Source organism: Vanacampus margaritifer, chromosome 3, assembly GCF_051991255.1.
Source record: "Vanacampus margaritifer isolate UIUO_Vmar chromosome 3, RoL_Vmar_1.0, whole genome shotgun sequence".
In the NCBI taxonomy this organism is placed as follows: domain Eukaryota; kingdom Metazoa; phylum Chordata; class Actinopteri; order Syngnathiformes; family Syngnathidae; genus Vanacampus; species Vanacampus margaritifer.
Window position 1 is genome coordinate 23,714,382 of NC_135434.1, and position 19,186 is coordinate 23,733,567.

Here is a 19,186-nt window from a genome sequence, read left to right on the forward strand (position 1 = left end):
TTAAAAATGCACTTCCAATAAAGTATTTGGAACCACGTTCCTACCCCATTGTTATTTTTATGTTGGGGTGGTGTTATCGGCAGCCGCTGAACGTAACTGAAAAGGTAACTTGTAATCTAAATGAGTTACTTTTAAAATCAAGTAATCACTAATGTAATTTAGTTACTTTTAAAAGCAAATAATCAGTAAAGTAACTAAGTTACTTTTTCAAGGTAACTGTGGCAACACTGCAATCAAGTAAATGCTTATGTGGCCCAAAACAGCTTTTATCACCAACCAGGCTCTGCTAAAAAAGTGAAAATGTCCTTCTCTTATTCTCCTCATGAGACATTAACCGCGCTCAGGAAACAAACTGACTTCCGGTATAACTAGAAATAAGGAGGACTAGCACAACCCATTGAAACCCATTGAAATAAACAGGTATTACATTGGTGAATTTAACAATGTTTTTTTTTTGCGTGGTTTCTTAACAGTTACCTCTTTTTTGCCTGGTTACATTAGCATGCAATTGAGGGATATGATTCTCTTAATGTTTCGCCTGTTCCATATTAGTGTCATATGTATCAGCAGATTAAAAATGACAATGTTAGAAAAATTCTCCAGTTTTCGATTAATCAAAAATCAGTGGCACAAAATCATCAGAATCGTTACTCAATGGTTATTGTGCCCATTCCTAGTTTTTTGTCCATCTTTGAGTTGAGAGAAGAAAGGACAACATTTACACATGACAAATGCTTTCTAAAAAGGACAGAAGAATATGTTGGTAAAAAGTAAACAAATGTTAACATTAACAATGTTTACAAAAATATTATTCCTATCATAGAAGTGTAATTGTTCAAAAGCATCCGTCTTGCAAACAGACCTCCATCAAAACATGTCCACGATCAAGATCCAATCAGATTAGATTTTTCCAATGATTAAAGCGGGCTGGTGTTGATTGTTCTGTTGTTTATTCATTTTGAGGTGACATGGCTGCAGGCAGCTGTTTTAAACTTTCCAAGATGTGATTGATTTGGACTGATGCACCGAGGCTCTTTTTATAAACAAGGGCACACTGGAAGTGAAGGGAACTAAAAACAACCAGTTGAGGTGACAATATGTGTCCAGAGTCCATTAAAATTTTTTATTCGAATTTAATAAATATGTATTGTTTGGACAAATAATCCTTTGGAAATAATACACACATTTTTATGCTCTTGGACACTATATGAAAGGTTAATATTACACATTTGGAAAATCAGCATGATCATAGGGACATAAAACTGCCCTCGTTTCACATAGTCTTGTGTATTATTAGCTCCCTCTCGTAAGTGCACTATTTCTATTATTACTAGATTGTCATACAAGTATAATAATTTAACAAAAGGTACGTTCAAACATGTAATCTTTTGGAAAGAAATAAGCATGTCATGCTCTGTGACACCTCAGCATACAGTGCATTTGGAGACTAGTTTTCATTCAGCCTTGAATATTGTTCACTTTAGTGTTCCTATTAGTGTTGTATTTGTGCCTTTTGAGATATTAAAGTGGAATAATTTCCATCACTGTATTAGCCCACAAATCCAGGAGATGTGATGTGCAGAGTTGTCATGCGCCAGCATATCATTTCATGATAATGCATCATGATCTCTATGGGAAAAAAACGCAAAGAGAAAGATGTAACAATGATATTGAATTCTCCAACTAGTTCCAATTGTGCTGTCCATAGTAACAATGTAGTTGCATAGAAATAATAAAAACGGCTATATGGTTTCACTACTCAATGATTTTGTTTCCCTTGGCAAATAAGCGACGTTGTTTATCCTCCACCACCAACGTCACACTCTCAGAGGTAGAATTTAACCCTGATTTATTGTACTTATATGCAGAATACACAGGATACAGTCAGTGCTCCTGACAAAGATAACAGTATAATGTAACACTGCAGACACTGGGCCAGCTGCTGCGAATAAAGTTGATGTCTGCTTTACAATGATCATAAAGAATGACACAGCAACCCTCATCTCTACTTATGGAGATGCTGTGCACCACAAATGGACACAGCCAGCATGATTCAACCATTGAAAGAGACAACAATTGGGCGATGATTTCACTGTATATTTCAAGACGGTGCAGCTGGAGAGGAACAATGAGAGGAGAAACACATGATGCATATGCTATGTAAGAGCTCGGTCCGACCATAAAGGTGATAAGAAAAATGGTTATTGAGGAAATAAATCAATTGGGATAGGTTGATAATCTCAAAAGCTCTCTTTTGGAAAAGTTTGGTTCAGTATCTGGGGATCCTTACTTTTGGACACGTAACTCAATGGTTCCTAAAAGAGCAGAGGTTGAAACACTGCTAAATGATTAGTTTTATGTCAACAAAGATGATGAATGGTGTGGGAAGAGGCAAAAATTTTCTGCCACATGCTAAGGAATTGCAGTGCTGTCCTGCGTTGTTGCCTTTGATTGACTGTCATTGTTCCTGTTTTTTGGCAACTTTATTGGCGGTTTACAGTGCATGACGTTAATGGCTACTATTTATTTTGCTGCTACACAGCTAACCCTGTCAGGTGATTAAAATAATTCATCAATTTAATCATTTGTCTACTGGGTGATTAATCAGGATTAATCACACATTTCCCTTGGGCTCACTAAACTTGATCTTTATTTAGAATCTATCAATCGAAATACTATAGTTGACATTGATTTCCCTTTTAAGATGAATGGTACGGTGTTTGAATGAGGAAATACTTAACAGAACATTTTTTTGTTTACCTTATTTAACAGCTCAGCTACAGAGCTTGAGCTGATGAAAGTGCCTCATCAATTTGACATTATGCAATGAACTGCCAACTTAAATAGCATACAAGCACATAAAAACAATTACAAGAAATTTGCTTCAAAGCAAATGCACATTGCTTGTTTGTTAAATGTAATATTTTATATAAATGCAGCATTTACAAAAAATGGCCCGAAGATGTCAAACTTGTCTCAAAACATAAGACACAAAAAAATGAAGTCCTTTTCATACACTTGATGCAACATTACTTTAACAACTAAACTGTTTAAATGTCTCTACTCTTCTTTTAACCAGCTGCTCAGGCAGACTGTCTTGTTGACATTTTCAGACAACAGACCTGAACTCTTCTTTTGTACAATACAATGCGCCCTGCCAAAGAAAAGAGTCTCTCACAGAGAACTGTTGTGGCAGCTTAATGTGGGAACCGCTGTGTGCAGACCACCACTGTTGTGGCCATGAGTCAATTACCAGAGGTTGGGTAGAGTAGCCAACAGCTTTACTCGAGTGACAGTACACTTACTTTAGAATAATAATAATAATCATAATAATAATCATAATAATAATCATAATAATAATAATAATAATAAAGTATCAAAATCAATGTATTCATATATGTTATCCACTCCAGGTCCAATCAACCAAGGTGTACCACAGGGCTCTGAAGTGGAACCCCTACTCTTCACAAGCTCAGTATATACTGATACCTTGTACTTCTCTACATTGAAACACACCCATCCACTCTGTTTTCCCCATCACTATTTACTGCATGCATGACATTAGAATCTAGATGACATGATAAATACTGAACTTTAACACTGACTTGTGTTGGGGTCACTTATGCTGGTAAACCACGAGGCCCCCTCTGCCATGATTCATAGTTTGAATGATGTTTGGTTATGTTATTTTTAGTCTGTGTTCCTTCCAAACAACTCCACCATTGTTCCATCTGTCTATCTAAATAGTTTGCCAGTAGTGCTATGAAACATCCAGGTTCTCTTTTACAAACTTCAAACCTGTAGCAATTTTTTTGGACAGCAGTGGCTTCCTCTGTGGCCAGTAGCACATTACGGCATGTGCAAAATATGTGGCTCCACAGAGATACCCCACCTCCATACAGATTGTGTAAAAGCATGACCTGCTAGACATAGGCATTTGTACGGGGAAATCAGTGCCCTTTGGAGACGTACCCTCTCATCGGACCAGGAGAAATGCACAGTGACAAATCAACACAATGCGGACGCTGCTATACAAAGCAATTAGAGTAAATTCAAGCCCTAGATGTGGCGCAGAAAACTGGTCATATGAATTGCATTAATTGTTATATTAAAACACTGTGGTTAAATGTGAGAACAACTGTTATTGTTTCCCATCCCTGCTACATGAGGAACATGAACAAGTTGGTAGCTAAATCAAATGCTAACCTTACTCAAAGTGCAAATAAATGATAGCCAAAAGGCAGTCAAAGACGCAAAGGCTGCATTTTATTTAATTGTAATTTTAGAGCATCATTAAATTCCTAGAATTATATTTTAAATTTAAAGCTTCATCACCAACCCTACAGTACATCTGGCCATTTTAATGACCCATCCACTGAATTATGTGATAAGTTTGTATCTTTTTTAACTTTCAAAGTTAGGGACATCAGTAAAGGAATTAGCGGCCCACTCGATACAGTAAACCTGGGGGGCGGGGGGGGGGGGGGGGGGTTGTTTATTCAGAGTCATTTTAGCAGTTTTGAGTCAGTGTTGCTTCTGTTTTTTATCAAAGCTGTTGCTTCATATGAAGCCAACTTTGGGCAGCCAACAGATCCTATATTAATTTCTCAAATAATTTTTAGTACTCTGGGTTTGACCATTTTATCTATTATTAAGAGTACACCACGGCTTTTAAACATGCTGTAATCCAACCACTTTAGACTATCTTCAAAACTTGCATTTTTATCCAAAGTTTTAGAAACGTTGGTTTCTACGTTTACCAACCTCTTAGAGAAAATCTAATGTGGCGTCAGAGCAGGCCATGGCATTAAAACAGCCCTCCTCAGAGTAACAAATGACATACTTGACCTACTGATAAATGGGTGGAGATCAAAGATATTGTTCTAAATTCACTTGCCTCAACATTTAGAGCAAACATTTGCGGTCGCTGCCACTGCTCAGCCACTTTCACCCTAACGTGTGGTGTGAAAGATTACCTTTCTGGCATCAGTTGCTGGATGGCTCACAACATCTTTCTCATCAATCTAGTCTTGATTGATTTGCTGATAAATTCACTTCCACAGTCAGAAACATAGGCGACATTTTGGATTCAGATTTGCGAACGTCGCTGAGCTGGGCTGCCAATGCGCATCCTATCATGGCAGTTGAAGTGTGTGCACTTTTGTAACTTATTACTAGCTTACTAATCATGCATGTGAGAGAAAGTGGTCCCATTAGCATTAGCATCTAGCTTTGTTGCACGCCGATCATGACAGGTAAAAGCCTTTGATCGCCACAACGAGTTTCACAATGGGCGGGAGTCGCTGCCTGGGCCTGTACCAGACATTTGGGTCTGGTCGGTGTGTACAGTAATATTCTTAACAATCAGTCTTGTATTTCTTTCTTTATTCACTTTGCTTACAGCTAAGCGAACAGTGCAGGACATCAGATTTCTTTTCCATACCTTCTTAATTCTTTTTGCGTCTCATTCATGTACATCATTTGTCATCAACAGTGCCTCCTAGTGTTCAGACTGAGACACCACAGTTGAATCAAATGGTGCCTGGGACCACTGCTTTAAGCCAGTGTTTCTCAACTCTGGTCTTCGAGAACACTATCCAGCCTGTTTTCCATGTCTTCCTATTCCACACACACTCACGATCAGGCTTCTCCAGAGCTTGCTGATGAGCAGTTATTGGAATCACCTGAGTGTAGAATAGGAAGATATGGAAAACAGGCTGGATAGTGTGCCTCGAGGACCAGGTTTGAGAAACACTGCTTTAAGCCATGCAAATTCTTATCGTTGCATGACTAATGTCCCCCCCGCAAGAATAAAAAATTCGGGGGGCACCATCACACTTTTAAGCTTAGGGCATCAAAAGGAGTAGCGGCGGCAATAATGTTACCCTTGGGTCAAATGCTTCAGAATGCCAATGTTGGCTATCATGGCTATGCAGATGGCACACGCTATATTTATCAGTTTCCCCAAATGACAGCAGTTCAATTAATGTGTTGTGTCACTGTCTAGAGCAAATAAACAACTGGATGAACCAACATTTCCTTAACTAAGGTAATTGCTTTCAACAATAAAGAAAAAAAGATTTCTGTTAGAAAACACCTGGAGTCACTCTCTTTTAAAACCAAAAAGCAGCTTTAAAGGCTTTACACTGGCTCCCACTCAGCTGTAGAATAGATTTTAAAATTCTTCTAATAGTCTATAATTCATTGAATGGTTTGGGACCCGAATACTAGGGCTGAACGATCATCATTATCCCCCAAGCTCACTAATCAGCGGCATGCCACAGTGGACAAACACACTAACCAGTTACGAAATGATTTTTTTTTTTTAAAGTGCCGCGCGTCTTCGTCATGCTGTCGCCAATTCACCCGGGAGTCTTTTCTTTGGCGGCTGCTTGACAAGTTGACAATGTCTTCTTTTTTTTAAAAAAAAAGCTTGAAAAAGGACTGCCTTCCTCACACAAACTCTTTAGTGTCCTTGCATTATTAGAGTAAAAGCTTTAATATTTTGATGTTATGTCATTTTCTGCCATGTTTGTAAATGTTACTGAAGGTGCATTGTGGAGTTGATAATGTTAATGTTAAATCTTTTTCTACATCATGCATGCTCCACTAATGCCCAGATGAGCACAACGAGCCTGACTTTTTAACAAAGAATGTGCCTATCAGCTTGTATCTTCCTTTCAGTGTGGAGTGTTCGCCGTGAACATGTCATAGTTTCTTGAGAGGGGAGTGGGGGAGTGGCGCCATGCACGAGCTTTACACAGAGACTGCAATTACACTTAGGCCAGAGGTGGCAGTTGTGAGTAAAGACCATGTCCACAATGATCCTTTAATTGGAAGAAAATCGCAAATCAAATTGAAATTGCAATATTTGTCCCCAAAAAATTGCAATTTGATGTTTTCCTAAAATCGTTCATCCCTACTGAGTACATAAATTAAATGCTGATTGAATAGCCTGGTAGGTCCCTGAAGTCTGAAGACTCAGGCCAATTAGTGAAGTCCAGAGTTAAAAGCAAACATGGTGGAGCAGCATTTAGCTGTTATGCTGCCCCCAAATGGAATAAGCTGCCAACAGAAGCGAAATCAGCTCTCAACGCTTTTAAATCTTAGTTAAAAACTTTCCCCCCATAATTTTGATGTTTTATATGTTTTTAAAGTACTGTATTCTGTGAACGTTTTTAAATGTTGTCAATGTATTTATTTTTTTTAAACAAATTTTAGTCACTGTGAAAATGTAATGGTGTTTATTGTTTAAAAAAATATTTATTTGGTATAAGTTTAAGATGATTAATATTGGTCTATTGTTGTGACTTTAATAAAGAGCAGATCACATTTTATGACACGATCATGAGATTATGGAATCCATTACATTTTAATTACCTCATGAGAGTTAAGCAGCATTGAGTCCCTTGAAAGTCACTATCTAAAAAGTTAATTAATCATTTATATACTCCCCAATTTCCCATCCAAGTGTCACAGGCTGAAGCCAACTACCAATTTATTGCAGAGCTGCTAATGCAATTTAAATTTATTTTTTCTTCCATGTCTTTAGAGGCAGAGGAGGGAAACACACACAATTTGTATACACGTATCATATATACTGGAGAGAGAGAGAGAGAGAGAGAGAGAGAGAGAGAGAGAGAGAGAGAGAGAGAGAGAGAGAGAGAGAGAGAGAGAGAGAGAGAGAGAGAGAGAGAGAGAGAGAGAACTGAACTCTGCCTCCCCTTTATGGACAATAATAACAACTAACGTCCAACAACAACAATAACTTTGAACCGGTTTACATTGTTGCAGAATGTCACTACTCCCTTTTTCCATTTATCCTTTTTACTCAACCATAATAATTGATTAAATGATCCGGTTTTGCACTGAGGCATGATGTCGTCTCAGATATCCGGATATTTCTGCTCTGCACTTTATTAATGACAAGACCTTAAGTTGCGCAAGTCAGTGTTTATTAAGTCAGCATTGTTGTGTCAGTCAGTTTTATTGTGAACAGTCGGTATTATTGTGGACAATCTGTTTTTAAAATAGGAGTCATGGAAAATAGTCAGAATCAAGTAGTTTTAGTTTACAACTATTGTCCAATTTATGTTAAAAAAAAACACTTGGAGAAATTAAATGCTTGTAAATCTGGTTAGTGAATTTCAGTATAGATTATCTGTCCAAGTGTAAAGAGCCAATCAATGTATCTAGAAACATGATGTACAGTAATTTCTGGACTATAAGCCGCTACTTTTTTCACTTGCATTCGACCCTGCGGCTAATACAAAGGTGCGTCTTATCCATCAAATCCTAAGGGGGCGCACTACAAAGGAAGCGTAAGAGTATCAGGCAGAGCAAAACAAGCCAAGTGAGCGCAAATACAGTAGGAGAGACAGAACGAGAGCGAGACAAGTTGCGCCCTCATTATGGAAAAGAAAGTAGCGGGAACTCGGTGCGGTAACATTAAAACACCTGCGGCTTACAGTTGGGTGTGGCTTATATGTGTAACAAACTCCAGTATTCCCCAAATTTAGCTAGCACGGCTTACAGTCCGGTGCGCCTTGTAGTTCAGAAATTACTGTAGACACTATTTGCTTTGTGGACACCATAAAAAGATGTAGTGATCTGGATCTCGTCCTCGGTCCTTGATTTTGACACCCTCTAAGAGTGTTTTGTCCTGTGCGCCACAAACTGTTTGGTAATCACCAACCAGAGTTTTATTTTTGAAAATGTGCCAGCATTACGCTGGGTAACATGTTATCAATTGTGATTTTTTTTTTTTTTATCTAGCATAACGTCACATACTGAAAATGTATTTTCTACCACTGCCCCAAATTAATGATGCAGCATAACTTCAGGAGCATATTTTTTATTCCATCTTTTTTCATAGGAGGCCAAAATATCAACACACACACTACAGTATACTGTTTCTCACTGGCAAGCAGATGATACTGCTGAAGGAGCATGGAGCATGGTGGTGCGCTTTGCTCATATTGCTGAGGAGTGAGAGTTTTTATTTATTTATTTTAAGATGGTACTGAATTTTACACATATATCTATTTAAAAGCTTACTGCGCTTCGTGCATCTCAGGCTCACTGAACGAAAGAACATCCATTGGTGAATAGGAATCACACAAAATATGAAAAACATATTGCAGCAATAATCAACACGGCATTTAGCATTTAACTCATTCTACTCATTAGAATCTAATTTGTCAGGCTTTAAGTAGCGTATATTGAAACTCACACAAAATGAATACAAATATTAGGTAATGGGATGCACCAGTAGATGCAGTTTACCTGTCCAAGGCGATGGCGGTCATGGAGTAGATGCTGGCAAACACGGCCGCGATAGGAAAGAAGTTGTGAAAGCGGCAGTAGACCAGTCCGAAGTACCACTCGTTGTGCACGGCGTAGATGAAGTTGATGACCGTGTTGAAGGCGGACATGGAGGCTTCGGCGAACGCCAAGTTGAGCAGGAAATAGTTGGTGACCGTCCTCATGCGTTTGTGCGCCATAATGATCCAAATCACTGTCACATTGCCAACAACCGACACGATGACTATACAGCAGTAGGCGATGGCCCACAGGAATATTCTCCAGGCCGGCTGCACAAACTGGTTCCAGTACATGGTCCCGTTGTTGGTGTCATTGTTGCTGCTTGTCCAGTTGACTTCGTCCGCGCCGTCGAATAGTGGATCCATTTTACCACTCGGGAGTAAAAGTATCACTCACCGGATGGAAGTCCTGTGAAATTCGGGTCTGATCGATGAAAAGTTTCACATTCACACGGGGAAGTAGCTATGTCGCTCCTAATATTTTGGATTCAACTGAAATCTCATTTTGCCACATCTTCGAATTTGCACGATGAGTAAACTGCAGCGCGTATTTTACGCACGTCTCCATGCAACCAGAGGGAATGCGGATACTCCATGACGTGAGGAGTTCTGCTCACTGCTCACAGTCCTGCCCATGCTGTCACGGTGATTCTTCCCCTGACTGCTCCATCACGCTGCACACGCTGGAGAAAATGAGCTCATAGACATTTATAACCTGCCTCCTACTGCCCCCTGTGGTGCCACGATAAGGACTTTTTCCCCCTTCGTCAAATGATGTTTTCATTGGTGCAGTAGTTTGATTTTTTTCAATTTAATAACCAACGCTGTGACAAAAAAGACATAGGTAAGAAAAACATTTATTTTTCATGTTAATCATTTCTGCCTCCCTCTTCAGGATCATAAGTGAGCTGGAACCCATTCCAGGTGACATAAGGGAGAGGGCGAGGCACAAATAGACAAACAATCATTCACTCAGATATGGTGTGATTATCATTACACCTGAGGAAACAAGAAGCAAGATGAGGGGTTCTGCCAGATTGAATTTGGCTCCGATTTTAATCTATCATAGGTAATTCCATTTGTTTACATTGAGCCGTCAAATCTAATTGAATCAGGAATTCATTTGTTGCGGGTGGCAAGGTTTAGCATGTGAAGTACCTCTCGGTTCTGTGGTTCAAGCTTCAAATCTTGGCTCTGATCTGTGTTTACATGTGTTTTCATGGTAGGTCAATTTATTATACAGTACTAAACTGTCTACAGGTGAAAGTGTTTATTGTCTGATAGTGCCCTGCGATTGGCTGGAAACCCATCCAAGGTTTTCATACCATCAGACCCAAAATGTAGACGTTAAGCAGTATAGAAAATGGGTGAATAGGTTATTGGTTGTATATGCTTTTGTTGACTTCAGATATAATTCCATCCATTTTCCACACCACTTTTTCTCATTATAGGGTTGTGGGAGAACTGAAGTCTACCAGCGTTGACTTCGGGCGACAGGCAGTGTGCACCTTTGACAAGTTGCCCAAAAATCACTCAGTCTGAAATGGAACATACAGTGGGAAATTGGCTTTTTAATTTTTTATTTGGGTCTCTGGAATGCAAGCCTGGTGCCCACCCATCAAGTGTGAAATTAAACAACCAAGTAAATCTTTTGTGGGCTGCCTATTCCTGAAAATATGTGTTAAAGACAGTCATGCCAAAACCAAAAGCTAAGTAGAGCTGCTGTGAGTTTTGTTTGGATGCAGAGATTAGCTTTAGCTAAATTTGCTTCTGATAAACGGCACAAACTTCTGTTTTTGGTGATGTGTCTGCTGCATATTCCACATACATGGATCTGCATCATACTTGTAAAGTGTAATTCGATGGCTTGTTATCAAGTGTTAACTCCGTTAGTGATGTCGTTACAGTATACAGTAAGTAAGGTAAGGTAAGCCGTGGCTCATTTGCACAAGACAGGACCATCTGCTACTGTATATTAAAACGGGTTAATTTCAGCTCAAGAAAAATATGCAGTATAAAGAGTGACATAATTATTGATACTGTGGTTATTTTGGCAAAAGCATGTCACAGACATGTCATTTAGGAACTGGGAATTGTTTTAATTTAAAGATAATAGGCACATTCACTGAGGTTTAAGGTTACCTGGCTTAGTTTTTCACATAACTTACATTTACAGACGCTCCCCAACTTACGAACGAGTTACGTTCCGAGCGATCGTTCGTAAGGTGAATTTGTTCGTAAGTTGCTTCAGTGCTATATTTTGTATTATAATTTATGTTTAAAGAGAATACGTACTGTACTGTACTACGTATGTTAGAGAGAGGGAGCGAGAGACACACACAGTATGTACATGTACGTAATAAGATAAATAAAATGAAGTTTAACTTACTTTTGGAAGATGTACTCGATGCTTAAGGAGAGGAAGAGGAGGATTTTATATCATGAGAGGTTCTTCGTCGTCGCTGGAATGGGCTTCAAAAGTTACTTCCTCCTCCGTAACTTCAATGTAGGAAGAAGTTGAGGGTCGCGGAGAAGAATATGAGGGTTGATGAGTATCTTCCTTGGAGGATTTACTAGAAACTGGCCGAAAGAAGCGATCTAACTACGATTGCACAGTTTTCTTCTTTTTTCATCATAAATGATGCGGTAGCACTGTATGGCATCATTCAATTGATTTGCAACCTTTGTGCAACGTTCAATATTTGGGTCTTGCTGCTCGAAGAGTGCGATGGCTTTATCTATGAGCGACAGGCGTTTCTTCTTCTTCCTCCTCCTTGACACGTTGCTGAGCCTCCAATGCTGGGTGAGCTCTCACAGCGCCAAGCGTCGGTATTAGCGGCGGAAAGAAGCACTACAGTACTCGGAAAAAGGTGCGCAATAAAAAATCTAACTTACAGCATCTCTTTCCGAACATTTTTTGACATGCGCGCATGCGCGCAGACATGTTCGTATGTACCGTTGTTCGTAACACGAATGTTCGTAAGTAGGGGGGCGTTTGTACTTACATTAATACTGAATGCTGACAGAAAAGTCACAGTATATTTGGGACAGGGCAGTACGGTGAACTAGTGGTTAGCATGTCCGCCTCCCAGTCGAGTGTGGGGTTTACGAGTGATCCCTATTCTTGTATTTCCTCCATGCTTCCTCTCTCATACCCAAAACATGCATGCTTGGTTATTTGAAGATCTTTGAACAGAAGCTTTTCATAGATGTGAATGTAATTGTGAATCAGTCGTGGCACTTGGGAAATTCGGGACGACTCCTAAATGGCCATTCTTTGTTAAACTGGTCCCAATTTTTTTTTTTAATAGTTCATAATTGCCATCATTTCTAATACACACAGCTTTCTCCTAGCAAAATATAATTATAGACTAGAGTTCAACAAAAATACGGGCTGACTAAGCCTTGTGTCAACAATGCCATGCACAACAAGCAATGACCACACGCATGCCAAGCAGCTGCAGCGTACACACAGCTGATTGAGTGGCTCGGCGTCAGTGTCACACACAACATGAGTTACAGCCTGCAGGCTGCAGGATGTTCATGCGCCGCCGGACCGTTGCTATCGTGCGACCAACAATTTAAGCAGCAGACTTGCGAGCCCTAAACTGGATGCACCGTACCATACACCACTTTGGATCCGTCCTCATTTTTGATGAGCTCTGATTGGCTCAGGCAGTTTCACTTTTCAGCAACTTGTGAATACAGCAAGGTAGCAAGGTTGGAATGTTGCAAAGAAAGAAGGAAGGTGAAAAAGAAATGGGTGGTACAGAAAAAAATAAGATGTGAAAAAAAGAATCATGTTTGTAGAAAGGTGCAGCCAAATGTGCAAAGCTGACAGATCTTTTCAGTGGAGGAAGGTGGTCATAGACAGTGCAGAGGCAGGATCCAGGAGCATGACGACAGGTGGGCAAGGGTGGAAAAATTGCAAGATATAACACCAAATGATTTACAATTAATGATAAAATTGATAAATATTTTAGTTCTTATCAATTGCATGATTGATTCTTGTTGTTGCTCAACAACAGAAAATGATAATTTTTTTCTATGACCTAACCCAGAGGTGGGCATTGAGGGCCGCAGTCCTGCAGATTTTGCATGTTGCTCTTCTCCAACACAGCTGATATATGATCAGCTCATCAGCAAGCTATGTATAAGCCTGATAACGATCCTGTTGATTGGAATCAGCTTGTGTTGGAAGAGGGAAACCTCCAAAACCTGCAGGACTCCGGCCCTCGAGGACCGAGATTGCCCAACTCTGTGTCCTAGCCTGACTGTGATGAGGAAACAATACATCAGTGGTGTCCAAACTCGGTCCTCGGGGGCCGGTAGTCCCGCAGGTTTTGGATATTTCTCTCCTCCAACACAGCTGAAGCTCATCAGCAAGCTCTGCATAAGCATGATAACGACCTTGTTGATTGGAACAGGTGCGTTGGAGCAGGGAAACCTCAAAAACCTGCAGGACTACCGGCCCTCGAGGACCGAGTTTGGACACCACTGCAATACATTCTCAGCAGTTAAGAAGGGATTTTACACATGATTTGATATGTGAACAAATGTGCTGGACTCCTCTAACTTAAGAAAGCATAAAGAGGTTGGGTGACCATGTTTGTGATTTATGTCTGTGGCCTTTTCATACATGGATTGCCTTTGTGAGTAAAGAACATACCACTTACTATGATTATAATTTTTATTATCAGCTGCAACAACATGAGTGGTGAAGGTTACTAGCAGAGAGGTTATTGAGTGACCCCAATAATGGCAGTGACGCTGAAGAGGTGCTGCTGCCTGTCTTGCAGAATGAGGAGGAAGAAATGGTGGTCGTTATGGAGATAGTGAGTAGAAAAGGAAGAGAATGGAGCAGGAGCCAGCAAGGATGACCAGAGATGTGTGCCAGGCTGCCGTACTGTAGGCAACTGTATTATGCAAAGTATACCACAAAAATGGGGAGTCCTAAAATCACTGTCAACGCTCATTGCTTAGTATTCGGGACCTTAACACACTTTTTTCTTTTCTTTTGCTGCAGGCATAGGGAGCTTCTCCAACTCAAATTCCCAGGCTAAATTTCAGTACATCTCTGGTGTGAATGATTGTTTGCCTGTATGTGCCCAACGAGTCAAGGGTGTTCCCCACCTCTCGCACAAAGTCCACTGGGATAGGCTTCAGCTCACCTGTCCAAAATGACCACTACAAGGTGGCTTATAAGAGAGAGTCAAGTTGAAGAGGACCGACATTTTTGAAATGATCTTAAAGACAAGGAAATGGGACCATGAAACACAATGAAATGCAACGTTCTTTTGACAGGAGTAAAAAAAAAAAAAACAATTAATCAAAAATGATGAGAAAATAATAGTAAAAATAAATTTGACATATAGTATATTAACATGAGGTGGTTGTGTTGGTTTGTGCAGTGCATCGCTGGCAACGTCAACAAGTGCCTGCAATAATTCTATAAGCGAAATACATACTTATAGCTGTATGTGCTGCTTATTAACGCTGTCAATGCAAGTTTTCAGGGAATAGAACTGGCTTCATAGTCGACAGTGCCCTTATCCATGCCATTAGCATTTTGCTTCTGAGATGATTTTGTTCTCTCAGGGGTCAACGCAGTGGTGAAATGTGAGTTAAATGAGCTTATTCGAGTTTATTAATTGGATTCCTGATGACACCGTATGTTTTCAAAACTAGTTATGTGGAACACAAACAATTTTGGCACATTTGATTGAGAGCAGTTTGATTGGGAGTTCGTTAATTGTCACATTAACTGTCATGAATGACATTTCAGCTATTAAATGGATGTTTGTTGATTTACAATCATGTACATAATGATTGCTAGTGCCAGCTTATGTTATTGCATACAGCAAGATACAAATCACTTTCCTAATAGACATTCTGAAACACAAACAAATGTCACACAATTAAACATTTCCAACATGACAAGCTGGCAAACTTCATATTAAGATAACACATCAATGACAAGAGGGGCAATTATGCCAGATGTGAACCAAATATTTTTCATTAAAACTGTATGGTACTTGTCGATCTACACGTGTGGGTGTCATTTTTATGAATTACTGAGTGTTGAATATGGCTTTCTCTCTTTGATGATGCAATGTTAATGGTTGAACAAACATTTTATTTTGGGGGTCTCCTGAAAAGTGACAATTTTGGAGGTACAAGGTTTTGGCGCTGCAGTGGACTCTAGGTGCACTCAATTAAAAATTTTGAATTAAAAAAAAAAGTTTCTCACGTATGCCTTGTTACTATCATGATACAGTCAATGTAATGCTGTAGCCTAATGCATGTGTAAGACCTGTTGTGTTTCATTGTGTGTTAAAGGTATAACTGCCAACCAATTTTATTTGCATTTCGGTGGTTTGAAAAAAAAATTCTGGCTGTGCGGCGACCTTTATGTCAGACAGCTCTGGCAAGAAATTCTAGCCACTTTCACCCCTACAGGAGGACGCATTCAGCTGGCCCAGAGCGAGTAGAAGTTGGGGACTGTCTGCAAGTTGCGTGTAACAGAGGCTCAAGTTACCAGTCAAGTAACCATTTACATTGGTAACCCTGGAAATGGAATTTGTGGACGGTGCCTAACCTATACAGTAAACATCCGGATGACTTTTACTTGCTAGGCCAGCTACATGTTGATGTGCTCAGCATGCTTAGCTTACATTAGGAGAGGCCACCCCCTACTGATACCCCCACCCCTCGCCCAAGTGCTGAGGATACCTCTGATCAGAATTGGCATATTATTTGGCGATAGAAGTCGGCATTTTTCTTGCCCATTACGTTAGTAAATTCCCATTAAAATGAACAAAGGCGGCTCTCATTTACGCACCTGATACGTCATCGCGATCACGTAACCAAGATAATGGCATTGCCCATGAAGGTTTGGGTTCGATTCCCGGCCAATGCACAATTTAAATAATAACAAAAATTAAAACTGAAGACATATACAACACGTGTCTAAAATAGACTTTTCTATAGTGTTTCGTTTATGAATTATAGTGTGATTATTTTGGCTTATTCTATTTGTATCATCCTTTAATATTGCACTCTACATTCCAAAAAGGGTATGTTACCGGCCACGTAAATCTTTTACCTTTGTAGAGGTCTTTAGCCTAATCATGAAAGTAAACAAAAAATTTGTGTTTCTCTGGTAGAATTCTCGGGTTCCATGAGGAAGGCCGAGGTTCGATTCCCGGCCAATGCAGTTTAGATTTAGTAATGTGACAGCAACTTAGTGTGAAATTGTTCAAATCTGCTCCTGCAATGAATGTAATTGTCATTACAATGTATGGTGATCGCCAATGGAATTTACTACAATATATCAGAGGTGGCTTCCATTTTGTTTTCTCAATGTAACATTGTCAACCGTTATCTCAAAGTGTTGTTACCGCAATGGATCGTTATCACATTAAACAGTTCCTGAGCGACTGACCCTACATATATCATATATAAAATATATTTTTTGCAAAAATTATAAACTACATTGCCATTTCATAACCTTTTATTTCTTGCTTTACAATGACATGTAAGAGAGGAAACGGTTTTGCTATTTTGATAACGATACATTGCAAAAACAACACACTGCAATAATGATTTGGAACTGTCCATGAGATAACGGTTACGAAAGTTACATTGAGAAAACAATATGAAAGCCACCTCTGACATATTGTAGTAAATTTGGCTTAGAATTTTTGTTTTCTCAATGTAACATTCTCAACTGTTATCTCAAAGTTTTGTTACCGTAATTGATCGTTATCACATTATACAGTTCCTTAACATTATTGCAGTGTTGGTATCACAATATATCAGTTATCATAATATATTATTAATACAATACACACATTGTAACAATAATCCAAGAACTGTAGGATGAGATGTTTGACAGACTGTTGACTAAAGTGCACTAAGCATTGGTTGTTCAGTGGTAGAATTCTTGCTTGCCATGTGAAAGGCCTGGGTTCGATTCCCGGCCAATGCAGTCTTTCTTTACTCAGGTGGTAGGAGCTTACTCTCAAATTTGTTTGCACAATGTTAATGTCTTGGGATTTCCCCGGAAGGGCCTAACGACGTGGCTGGTTAGAGGGAAGTTGGTCTTCCCTGCTAAAGCGGCTGCCCTCAAATCTTTGTTACAAAGATGATTATTCTTATGGATCATTGAACAGTTCCAAATCGTTGGAGAGTGTTGTTATTGCAATCTATGATTCCAAGAATGATACAAGATTTGGAAGTCCCATGAAAAAGTTTAGACTTCAGGCATTTCAACAACTCATTGGTTGACCAGTATTAAGCATTGGTAGTTCAGTGGTAGAATTCTTGTTTGACGTGAGCGTCCCAGGTTTGATTCCCGGTCAGTGCAGTTTAGATTTAGTAATGTGACAGCAGCTTAGCATGAAATTGTTCAATTTGGCTCCTGCAATAAATGTAATCGTGATCGCAATGTATGGTTAACGCCAAGTGAACTTACTACAATATATCAGAGGTGGCTTCCATTTTGTTTTCTCAATGTAATATTGCCAACCGTTATCTCAAAGTGTTGTTACCGCGTTGTCAAATCGTTGTCACATTATACAGTTCCTTTACATTATTGCAATGTTGGTATCACGTTAGATCATTGTTATTATAATATATTATTATTGCAATGCACACATTGTAACAATAGTCTAAGAACAGTAGGATGAAATGTCCCTTCCAAAATGTTTTTCCTTGTTTGAAGTTTGAGAAACTGTTGACTAGCGAGCACTAAGCATTGGTTGTTCAGTGGTAGAATTCTCGCGTGCCATGTGAGAGGCCCGGGTTCGATTCCCGGCCAATGCAGTCTATCTTTACAGAGGTGGTAGTAATTTACTCTCAAATTGTTCACATTTGTTTGCACAATGTAAACGTCGTAGAAAAAGGCCAATGAAAAAGTTTAGCCTTCAGGCTTTTCTACAACCCATTGGTTGACCAGTGTTAAGCATTGGTTGTTCAGTGGTAGAATTCTCGTTTGCCATGTGAAATGCCCCGGTTCGATTCCCGGCCAATGCAGTCTATCATATATATATATATATACAGAGGTGTTAGTAACTTACTCTCAAATTGTTCTCATTTATTTGCACAATGTAAATGTCTTGGAATTTCCCTGGATGAGCCTGACGAAGTGGCTGGGGAGAGAGGACTTGACCTTTCCTCCTAACGCGGCTTTCCCACACTATTTGTTACAACGCTGATTATTCGTATGGATCATTGAACAGTTCCAAATCGTTGGAGAGTGTTGTTATTGCAATGTATGATTCAAAAAATGATGCAAGATATAGAAAGGCCCATGAAAAAGTTTAGCCTTCAGGCTTTTCTACAACCCATTGGTCAAACAGTATTAAGCATTGGTTGTTCAGTGGTAGAATTCTTGCTTGCCATCTGAGAGGCCCGGGTTCGATTCCCGGCCAATGCAGTCTATCTTTACAGAGGTGGTAGTAAATTACTCTCAAATATTTCACATTTGTTTGCACAATGTAAACGTCTTGGAATTTCCCCGGAAGAGCCTAACGAAGTGGCTGGGGAGAGACGAGTTGGTCTTTACTGCTAACGCGGCTTACCCACATCTTTTGTTACAACGATGATTATTCGTATGGATCATTGAACAGTTCCAAATCGTTGGAGAGTGTTGTTATTGCAATGTATGATTCCAAAAATGATACAAGATATACAAAGGCCCATGAAAAAGTTTAGCCTTAAGGCTTTTCTACAACCCATTGGTTGACCAGTATTAAGCATTGGTTGTTCAGTGGTAGAATTCTCGCTTCCCATGTGAGAGGCCCGGGTTCGATTCCCGGCCAATGCAGTCTAACTTTACAGAGATGGTAGTAACTTACTCT

At 39.5% G+C, this 19,186-nt stretch overlaps 1 protein-coding gene and 4 non-coding genes across 5 annotated transcripts in view; 4 read left to right on the top strand and 1 right to left on the bottom strand.

Annotated features, from left to right (window-relative positions):
- tacr1a (tachykinin receptor 1a) overlaps window positions 1-9,986 on the bottom strand; it is a 45,965-nt gene extending 35,979 nt beyond the window's left edge. Inside the window, exon 1 of the mRNA XM_077561660.1 lies at window positions 9,286-9,986. Within this exon, the coding sequence (XP_077417786.1) occupies window positions 9,286-9,689 (404 nt within the window). The 5' untranslated portion in view covers window positions 9,690-9,986. The remainder of the gene's footprint in view (window positions 1-9,285) is intronic.
- A 7,256-nt stretch (window positions 9,987-17,242) lies between these two features.
- trnag-gcc (transfer RNA glycine (anticodon GCC)) lies at window positions 17,243-17,313 on the top strand. The gene has a single exon. It is a non-coding gene; the product is annotated as a tRNA-Gly (tRNA).
- Window positions 17,314-18,078: 765 nt separating this feature from the next.
- Window positions 18,079-18,149, top strand: trnag-gcc (transfer RNA glycine (anticodon GCC)). The gene has a single exon. It is a non-coding gene; the product is annotated as a tRNA-Gly (tRNA).
- Window positions 18,150-18,691: 542 nt separating this feature from the next.
- Window positions 18,692-18,762, top strand: trnag-gcc (transfer RNA glycine (anticodon GCC)). The gene has a single exon. It is a non-coding gene; the product is annotated as a tRNA-Gly (tRNA).
- Window positions 18,763-19,081: 319 nt separating this feature from the next.
- On the top strand, window positions 19,082-19,152 carry trnag-ccc (transfer RNA glycine (anticodon CCC)). The gene has a single exon. It is a non-coding gene; the product is annotated as a tRNA-Gly (tRNA).
- The last annotated feature ends 34 nt before the right edge of the window (window positions 19,153-19,186 follow it).